The 10033-nt window shown below is 40.5% G+C and overlaps 2 protein-coding genes across 3 annotated transcripts in view; one reads left to right on the top strand and one right to left on the bottom strand.

The window, feature by feature from the left end:
• The window catches only part of LOC306841631 (cadherin-related family member 2-like), a gene marked incomplete at its 3' end in the record, with an annotated part of 28207 nt that extends 27023 nt beyond the window's left edge, over nt 1–1184 (bottom strand). Inside the window, exon 1 of the mRNA XM_079371578.1 lies at nt 1100–1184. The remainder of the gene's footprint in view (nt 1–1099) is intronic.
• A 4572-nt stretch (nt 1185–5756) lies between these two features.
• On the top strand, nt 5757–9109 carry leap2 (liver-expressed antimicrobial peptide 2). 2 transcript variants are annotated; one of them, XM_079372010.1, is made up of 3 exons: nt 5757–6127; nt 6794–6966; nt 7897–9109. In XM_079372010.1, exons 1-3 carry the CDS (start codon nt 6038–6040, stop codon nt 7949–7951), a joined length of 318 nt encoding a protein of 105 aa, XP_079228136.1. In that variant the 5' UTR covers nt 5757–6037; the 3' UTR covers nt 7952–9109. The 2 variants fall into 2 exon arrangements, with proteins under 2 accessions (XP_079228136.1, XP_079228137.1); XM_079372011.1 differs by having other exon boundaries at nt 5770–6127; nt 6797–6966.
• The last annotated feature ends 924 nt before the right edge of the window (nt 9110–10033 follow it).

Here is a 10033-nt window from a genome sequence, read left to right as displayed (position 1 = left end):
GCCGTTAGCAAACAAGAAGTTGGTTCATTATGTTTCCTAAATCTGAGTCAAATCCTGAAACCAGCGACTGAAGATTGATTTCAAAGAAGTTTTATATTTCACAGAAAAGTACTTTAACATGTTTGTTTTTGTTTTTAGAGACACATTCAGTCACACGTGAGTTTTATAATGTGGTTTCTGCATTCAATGGTTTTTCTTTTTGTGTGCATCTCTTTTGGTTGGCCTTTAACAATCCTTGACCTTTTTATCAGGAGAAGCCTTTAAAGAAGAAAAGGTCAAACTGAAGACAAACAGGGACAGTTTTACAGAAGGTCAAAGGTCGGCTTTGGACCTCGTCCACCAAGGAAGACGAACTGATGAAACTCCACGTTTAGAGTTTAGAAGTTTGAATCGGCTGAAGATCGCCTCCTTGTCTGTAATTATTACCTCCTAGGTATGAAGTATACTTACTGTAAGTATCTAAACCCAGAGTTTGACCGTTTGAGACAACTAAGCTAACGTAACGTATTCATGAAAACTGTAATGTTTCGTGCCCCCCCCCCAAATCCTTAATCTCCCTCCTCTCATTTTTACCTTCTTGCTTCAGGGCAGATCAACATTTTTAATTTCAGCTTCTCTAAAAGATCAATGAGGGAACACTTAAAGTCACGTGATAGGAATTAATTCCACTTATTTGTCAAATTGGTAAAACTGTTATTTAAATATCTATCAGATAAGATCTCCGTTTAGACGCTGAAGTTTGTCTGTAAATGTGAAATCTGGAATCAGAGGCAGCAACAGTCAGCGGGATATGAACATGCACTTTGCTCTGTATCACACAAGTGACATATATGTGGGTCAAAGACAGTCTGTCATTCAACACTGTTGACTGGTCAGACTGTACAAACACACACACACACACACACACTGTCGCCAGCATGCATGTGCATGAACACACAGGCCTTAAAAAATAATCACACAAACGTGAATCATCAATTAAGCACCAAATAAGCAATTTGCACAAAGAGATCGGCGTCTTAAATTCTGAACATTTGGATTCATTTGCTGCAGTGCTTCTTTAAATTTGCTGTAGACAGAATAGAAAGTGTTATTTAATTACATATAAAGCAGGGGTGTCAAACTCCAGTCCTGGAGGGCCGGCTTCCTCAGACTGTTAGACGTCTCCCTGCTTGGATGCAGCTGAATCCAATGAGTGACTCATTATCAGGCTTCTGCAGAGCTTGATGACAACACATTGGTTTAAAGCAGGTGTGTTAGAGCAGGGAGACATCTGAGAGTCTCAGGTATCTGGCCCTCCAGGACTGGAGTTCGACACCCGTGATTTAACTTCTTTGCACTCCTTCCTGCCTGTTTCTCCCCAGTGTGACACAGTAACCCTGATATCCTCAACATGCTCTAAACGTGTTATCCTCTGCGTGTATTACATCACAAAAACAACAACTTCATGTTTAAGTTCCCCCGAGGCCCGGTTTCACCTTGGTGAAATGTTTTTTTTTTTAAGGTCGCTGATGTACAGTGTGCCGCTGTGACTCACACAGGTTTGTTTTCTCTTGTGTAAATATGTTTGGCTCTGACAACTCAATTTCCCGTTAGTAGGTTTGGAAAAAAAAGGCAACACAGATGTGAGAGAGAACACATGCTTCATTTTTAAAACTATTAAATGCAGTAAAAGGGTTTTGTTGTAACTTTATATCTCTAAAAACTTGTGAGAAATGTGAGAAGAAGACGGATTTAGTCGTATGCAGTGAATCACTGAGACGGCAGGATCTGTGCATCATTACATATTCAATCAGTTTTTTAACGGCAAAAAAACCCCTCATAGAAATGTTTGATTACATCTGCAGAGGCCTAAATGCAAATTAAGTAAATGCCTCTGTTTCTGTTTTTTTTTCTTAAAAACTAAATGCATCAAAGATGAAGTTAAATTGAAAAGAAATATAATGGAAAGATGTGGTTTTGGACGCCCCTGGCTTTTCCAGATATGAGAGCCTTTATCAGGTCAACAGGTGTTGCAGCGATGGAAGCGGGCAGTGGAACTGCTTCAGATAGAAGTGATTGTACCCGAGCTAAAAAGCCTCTGCATGTTTCTAATAAGCTCCAGCAGCAGAAAGCTGCTCAAACTAGGATCAATGTTGGAGATGAAACATGGAGAGAGGTTAGAACGCAGAAAGCTTTACAGACCCATGCAGAGCTGGCTAAACACTGAAGCTACAGTGTCCACCACATGCAGAGCTGGCTAAACACTGAAGCTACAGCGTCCACCACATGCAGAGCTGGCTAAACACTGAAGCTACAGTGTCCACCACATGCAGAGCTGGCTAAACACTGAAGCTACAGTGTCCACCACATGCAGAGCTGGCTAAACACTGAAGCTACAGTGTCTCTACATGCAGAGCTGGCTAAACACTGAAGCTACAGTGTCCACCACATGCAGAGCTAGCTAAACACTGAAGCTACAGTGTCCACCACATGCAGAGCTGGCTAAACACTGAAGCTACAGTGTCCACCACATGCAGAGCTGTTTGAGCATCGACTTTTTCCAAGGAGCGGACAAAGGGAGACAGTTTAGAATTAGACTGCAGTACCCATTTTAAACACTAGGGGTCATCGTTACATACTGCTCCTTTAAATAAGGCTGCATGTAAAAAAGAAAGCACAAAAAAGAGTGCCAAACAAAGCCATCGTGTTAAACGCTGAATTATAAAGGGATTAGTGTAAAGCTGTGTTTAATTCGAGCCCCGGCTTGCTTTCCTCCGAGGAGACACAGTTACCGTAACGTTTGTTTATAGAGTGACTGGAAATCCTCCGTTTCAAAGGACCTCCCAGTCTGCATCCTCAGGGGGGATTTCATCTGTGTGTGTGTTTGTGTGTGTGTGTGTGTGTGTGTGGTTTTGTCTTTCTTCTCATCTTCTCTGACACACACTGTAATGTAATGTTCTGAAATAACACACACAGTCACACTTCAGCACGACCGATTCCGATAAGAAGATTCACTTCATTGATCACCAAAGGGAAAATTATGTTTTTACAATCATGCTACACACACACACACGCACACACACACACACACACACACGCACACACACACACACACACACACACACACACACACACACACACACACACACACACACACACACACACACACACACACACACACACACAGACTCATACAGTACACATGTAGCTTCACATTGTAAGTGTATGGTGAGCTGTGTGTTTAAATAGATGTTTTTTTATACGCCCATGAAGGAATGGTTGAACGTATCGAAGGCGAGTACGCTGGTTAGCTTCTGGTTAGCTTCTTGTTAGCGAAGCACGACTTCACAGAGCCAGAAAACAAAGCTAACTAGCTCAAAGTTCGCTATTTCCCACGAACTGCAAGATATGTAGTTCATCAATAAAGGCGAAGTAGAAGAGCATGCACGTTTAAGAATATTTTACAATGTGGAAAATCTAATTAAAAGCTTTTAAAGACGATGTTTTATGTGTTTTTTGGAACAAAGATTCTGTTGAGTATCGTTCTATGTTACTCACTCGTGTTCATTTTGTGAACAGAAGTCAACTGAATAAGATTTGTTTTCCTGAAAACTGAATGTTCAAAACGGTGTTCCTGCTGCGTTCGCTGATTCCAGCTGACTTTTCGAGACAAAGAGAACTTTGAACTATCGCCTCGTCCGCTATCAGAGAATTATTGGCTTCGATTCAAGGCCTGTCCACATTTATATAGGGCATTCTGGGTAATCTGTTTCTTTGAACACCAGCCAGCCCGGTCCACATGAGGACTGGTGTGTGTGTGTGTGTGTGTGTGTGTGTGTGTGTGTGTTCAGATGAGGGCACGTCTGGGACTTCTCTTCGATCCATTTGTCCGAGGGAATTATTCCTGTCTTTTTTTTTTTTGGTACAGGACAAATCAAAGTTTAAAGTACAGACAAAGCAGGCATGCATGGTCAGATAGGTTTTGTTTGGCTTGGCTGGACGGATGCTGGACTGACTGTGCTCGAATGACAGCGCTCATCTGCTGATCAGTCTTCAGGATTCGGGTCCAATCAAGCAACCTGACACAGAACCTTCAAGTGAATCTTTGTCAAAATGATAAAAAAGCTCGGCACGCTTTTAAAACTGTTTGATATTTATTGAACCGACGGGTGCAAACAACCACAACTTGCATCAACTTTGTCCCTTTAAATGTTCAAACCAGTTGCACAAGCCAAACTCTTTCCGAGCTGTCGCTGCTGCTCGGCCTGTCAGGCGTTTTCTGCTGAGTCATGCTTATGGATAATGTACCACACAGATGTTTCGGGGGGGGGGGGGGTTGATGTCATTCGGAGGTTTCCTGTCAGTCTCGTGCGTCGCCTGAAGGCCCCGGTCATGATGAGCCTCCTTACTGGAATCTTCTGTTTTGATGATGTTCGAAAGGCGTCTGGCGTTTCCTGTCTTCCAGCTTTTCTGCCTTTGGTTATCGCTCTCTTTGGATGAAATCCTCCTAACCTCAAAAACCCAACCATAAAAAAAAGAAGAAAAAAAAAGAAACTAGTGGGGACCATGACTTCTGCCTTCATGCACTCTGTGTTGCCTTCAGCTCTGGAGCTCTGGTCGTAAAAGTGGATGAAGCAGAGCTCAGCCCGAAATGGAATCTTTTTTTTTTTTTTTTTTGAAGACACATCTTGTAAATATGTTTGCACTCTCACCTTTGTCTCACTGACCCAGATGACAAGTTCAAACCAACCATGGGAACACTGGCTCAACACAACAAGTCCAACACAGGAGGTGCTATTCAGACGGCATTATAACACCTCTGACTTTGTTTTCCTTCCTTTTTGTATTTTGTATTTTTAAATATTAAAACTGCAATAATGGTTAAGTGTCATTTCTTCGGATTGGACTCAGCCAACTTGGCTTAAAGTAACCCCGCCAAAATAAGAGTATTGCTGCACACTAATTAACTATTTGTGTGACTTGAATCCCCCCCCGTCTCCTGCAAAGCTGCAGCATGACAGTCTGACTGTATGTGAGCACCCATTAGCTGTATAACCCCCCCCCCCCTTAAGACACTCACTCCATCCTCGAGGGAACCCTTGTGCTAATAAATCCATTTCCACAAACGCACACGTAGAAGGTCACGTGCCTCGGTTGTGTGTGCAATGTGTGCCTTCTTATATAAACCTCACCTGTTCCATCTCCAGATTCTGTCTACGTTGTGTAAGTGTGAGATTACGTCAGGTCAGGGACATCGCTGGTCCAAGATATACCGCAGCTGCACAGCTCTCTGCAGCTTCGATAAAAAAACCTTATCTGACTGCAAGTTCGTTCACACGCACCGAGGTATTGACATCCGTGACCTCCTTCGCCTCTTTAAACTCTCCTGGCCCACCTTTGTCTCTCTCTCTCTCTCTCTCTCTCTCTCTCTGTGTGCTTTCACTCCTTTGTGCTCCGCTCACGTGTGTCGAGTCTGACCCACCGAGTCTGGCTCACGTTATCCGAGATTAAGAAGAAGAGAAAGAGAAAGTTTTCGGTTTGAGACGAAGGAGGAAGAAAAAAATGGACGCCTTCTGAATGTGTCAAATGGCCTGATTTAGGCTTTTTATGCAAACACATAATGTTATATTTGGACCTGAATAGAGGAGATAAAGAAAAGGGGTGGACGACACAGCATGAACTGTCTCTCTTTCCCTCCCTCTCTCTCTCTCTCTCTCTCTCTCTCTCTCTCTCTCTCCCTCTCTCTCTCTCTCTCTCCTGGGATCAGGGCCTGTCTATATAAAGGAGTAGCAGTGCCACAGCTGACCTCGCTGACTCAGACTGTCTGGAAGCGTTGCTGACGGGACCTGTCGCCACACAACACTTCAGAGCGGACCGAGTCAGTGACGCCGGGCAGAAACTTGTTGGGTAGGCGGGAAACCTGTTGGACTGTGGAAGAAGAAGAAGAAGAAGAAGAAGAAGAAGAAGAAGAAGAAGAAGAAGAAGAAGAAGAAGAAGAAGAAGAAGAAGAAGGGGTCAGACATCAAGAAACAAACCAACTCTGTAAACTGACTCGCTGATGATCATGAAGATGCAGGAGACGAGCCTCTTCACCCAGAGAAAAGCAGCAGTCGCTCTGTGCTTGGTGCTGCTCGTGTTGGCTCAGCAGGTGAGTGAAAGTCACCTGCAGGCAGGTAGATTTACTTTATTGATCCCGTTACAGCAGCAATATAAGAAGTAAGAACAAGAATCAGTATGAGGTAGTCATGTGCACGATATTTGAATAAATTTGAACAAGGAAGGGTTTAAAAGTTTGAGACTTTTATCATTACCACAATAGAGTTGAAGGATTGTGTGTGTGTGTGTGTGTGTGTGTGTGTGTGTGTGTGTGAAATATTAGAAATAAAAAACAACAGATAATTGAATAAATGTGGAAAAAGTAAAAACATTGTGGATTACTTGTTTAGTGATTTGAACTCTGTAAACACAAAACAGGTGATTGTGGTGAAAACAGAACAAAAGGCCAACAAATGAATTTCCAGAATTCCCCCTTTTTCGGATTTACAAAAGTATATAAAATAAAAATAAATTTCAAAAGCGGTACATATATATTAGAAATGTAAAACTACGTGAATCTCAGTAAAGCAAAAAAAGTAGGAAAACCAAAGTACAACTTTTCTTAATGTGCAATTGTGCTACAAAAAACAACTTCATTAGTTAATAAATGTGCAGGAAGTGAAAGATTTAACATCTGAATAGTTCACTTAGACTTAAACAGATCAATAATATGTGTTTTGTTTTAATCTCGTATTGACGTGTGTGTCTTTGTGTGAAGCAGGTATGTGCAGGTCCGTTAGTCCACTCGGCCTCAGAGCACAAAGAAGTTTCACCCGGGGTCCAGGTCCTGAGGAGGGTCGCTCGTATGACCCCGCTGTGGCGGATCATGAACAGCAAACCATTCGGAGCGTACTGCCAGAACAACTACGAGTGCTCGACGGGACTCTGCAGGTGAACAAATCACCTTCCCCTTTTAGTAGAGGAAAAAAAATGATTCTTTGAGTCAGCGACCCGTCCAGCTAGCACCGCGACAGGATGCGAGTAAACACGATAGTTAGCAAGCTAAAAATGCTAAAACTCTCCCGGGACGCTTGGAAAGGAAACTCTTGCAGTAAATGTTTTTTTTAAAATGCTTTAAACTTTAAGTAAGTTGGTGTGAAAAGGCTGCAAGCAAGTAATCCCAAACATGCCACGAAAGTTTCTGAAGTCAAAACATCCAGTTAGCTAAAACGTGTGTCAGAGCGTTATGTTGTATCATGTGATACCCAACATTTGGTTTAAATAAACAGGTAATATAGTTATAATAAAGTAGTTGACAGTTGTGGTGTCTAAAGTTGGCTGTCATAAAAGTCGCGAAATGATGTCATTGAATAATTTGCATAATGAGCTTGTATTCTTTAATGGACGCTGGAGGAGAGAAATAAAGTTGTAAGAGAAACAAGTTAGTAAAAAAACAAAACCCGAACTGTGTTTATTTCTACAAATGAACTCTCTTATTGGGATTCTGGGTTTTTAGTTATTGTTTTTTTTTTAATTATTATTATTGAATTAGGCCATAAAAAGTCACAATGAGGAAATGGGAAGTTGCCAATTTGTCAAACACTACTTTGTAAAGAACCAAATATATTCAGGTCATTTTTGAAAAGTTATTTACGTTAAGTTCATCTTTCGAGTTTTAGTTTAGATTAGTAGTTTGTAAAAAAAATAAATTAAAAAAAAGAGTGTTCAAACCACGCTGAACATAATGACAACCTGCGAAACATTTTAAAACAAAACAAAACTTCATTATTAAATGTGTATTATATGATTATTATTTCATTATTATTTGTTCTTAGTAACGACACGTGTCTCACTCTAATTCTTCTTGTCTCGTCTCTTCAGGGCGGGACGCTGCTCCAACAGCCAGCGCGCCTCCACGGACGCAGCGAAGAGCTAGACGCCATGGACACGCCCATGTTTACATCAGTGTACAGCCAGAATCCTTTAAGGGGAACTCTTAATATGCACAGGCCTTTTTTTTTTTTTTTTTTTTTGTCCATTGATTTAATATTTATACGTGCCAGAAAGTTGCTGATCAAAAACGTTTATGTGAATTTGCATTCAAGGTCATCCGAGGACGGTTGTGAGAAACGAAGGTTGTAACTCGATGTATTTAAAGAAAAACATCCCTCACAAGTGAAATGAAAGAAATGAGGCTTTATACTTTTATACTCAATCAGAAGAATTTCTTCTTTCAAACGAGGCTGCAAAACAACTCTAAAAAAAAAAAGAGTTTCTTTCCAAAAAATGTTCAGACCTGATTTCCAAAGTGAGACTGAAGCTCACCTGCTCTCCTGAGTTTATCTGTTTGTTTATTTAAATCGTGTTGAGCTGAAAGCAAGACAAACCTTTCAGGAATTGCCTTTTAGGGATTTATTATTAGTTTCATATTGAATGTGTCCATCAGCCTGATCACTCAGCTGATAATGTTTCACATGGAAGCACATCGCCTCCTCGTTTTCCAAGATTTTTAAAGGGTGAAAACGGGTTTGGTTATTATCACGTTATTACAACAAAATTAAATATAATCCATAACTGAAGTATGAACCAGATTTTTAAGCTCATAAACCAAACGGTCTGTTTGACTCACAGAAATGTCATTAAATCTTCTTCTGTTTGGAAGTGAAAGAAAATGTCTGCAGTGATGAAGCACCATCAGATCGTCCGCAGCTTTACGTGATGGGAAATAGTTTTTGATGTTTCTGTCAAATCTGCACCTGTGGACAATTCAACATGTTGCTTTATATGACTTTACAAACACAGTGCACGTGTTTGTGAATCAGAGATGAACAGTATTGTTTAGGTTTTTTTTTTTGCACATCCGTTTCCTCGTCTCGATAATCAATCAGGGATTAAACTTCTGACACGCCTGCATAGTTTACGTCACGCACAGAGCAGGTGATTGCTCAAACTTTTTCTAAAAAAAAAAAAACATTTGAGTATAGGATTGCACTTTTAAACCCAAATTATCTTTGTACTGTGTCCTGTCTACTGTTTGTACTGACATGTAGAAGGCTGGAGGGGAGGAAGTGGAATAAAAAGCATTGGAAAAGAAGTGACGTTTGTTTTATTAATTTACACACATGCACAGGTTAAATATTGAATGTAATGATTGCAACATTTTTTTTTTGTCATATTGTCTGATCTCAGATCTCAAGAAATGCTGATGGTCGACGACCTTTCAGAATAAGAGCTTTTTTTTTTTTTTTTGGTAAAACTTCTGCGTCTGGAGGTCACATTTTTGTTTATTTAGTCCATGTCAATAATGAGCTAATCAAGTGACCTCTTTGGGATATTCAAACAAAACCTTTATTTAAATAAGTTACATAACAAACTGTACTCATTTTAAAAGCTTCATCTGTGTCTTGTGTTTTGTCCCCAAACTACACAAACTACACATCCGAAAGGTTTCCATGCAGTTGCTCGTGTGTCTCTTTGAGACAACAAGATAAATGACTGTCAGTGTTTGATGACAGAGGTATGAGGGGAAATTTAAAAAACAAAGATGCACAAAGTAAACCAAGAAGAATAAAAAGTCAGATAAAAAAAAACTGTATCTGAATTAAGACCTAAAATCCTTTAACCTGCTGCAGTAAGCATGACTAAATAAAACCTGACTCACTCTGTAAGTCATGAACTCGTACTCATCTTCTTTCACAGGTTTGATTTTTTTTCATGAACTGTCTCAAACAGAATCTGCTGTCCATGTTTAAGAGTCAGAAATCTGCCATCGATCAGATGTTCTGTGTTTCACAGCCAAGTGTGTGAAAAGTCTGGAAATCATGTGGATTCAATCGCTCAGGATTTTTTTTTTTTCCTCTTCTCAGAAAATGTGCAGAGTCATCAGAAATGTGTGCTTGCATGTGTATGTCCTCTGCGTGTGTGTGTGTGTGTGTGTACATGTACATATATGCAAACACTCGGGATCGGAGTCTGCACATGACAGGAACAAACTCAAACACATTTTTTTTTCTCTTCT

Source organism: Symphodus melops (genome assembly GCF_947650265.1).
Source record: "Symphodus melops genome assembly, chromosome: 20".
Taxonomy (NCBI): Eukaryota; Metazoa; Chordata; class Actinopteri; order Labriformes; family Labridae; genus Symphodus; species Symphodus melops.
This window is presented reverse-complemented; position numbering and strand designations above follow the sequence as displayed.

What these genes read in the sequence shown, in the direction of transcription:
- leap2 (XM_079372010.1), top strand. Translation starts at nt 6,038, where the DNA reads ATGATCATGAAGATGCAGGAGACGAGCCTCTTCACCCAGAGAAAAGCA. An exon ending in TGCTCGTGTTGGCTCAGCAG is followed by an intron (nt 6,128 to 6,793) that starts GTGAGTGAAAGT and finishes CTTTGTGTGAAG; the next exon opens with CAGGTATGTGCAGGTCCGTT. An exon ending in TGCTCGACGGGACTCTGCAG is followed by an intron (nt 6,967 to 7,896) that starts GTGAACAAATCA and finishes TCGTCTCTTCAG; the next exon opens with GGCGGGACGCTGCTCCAACA.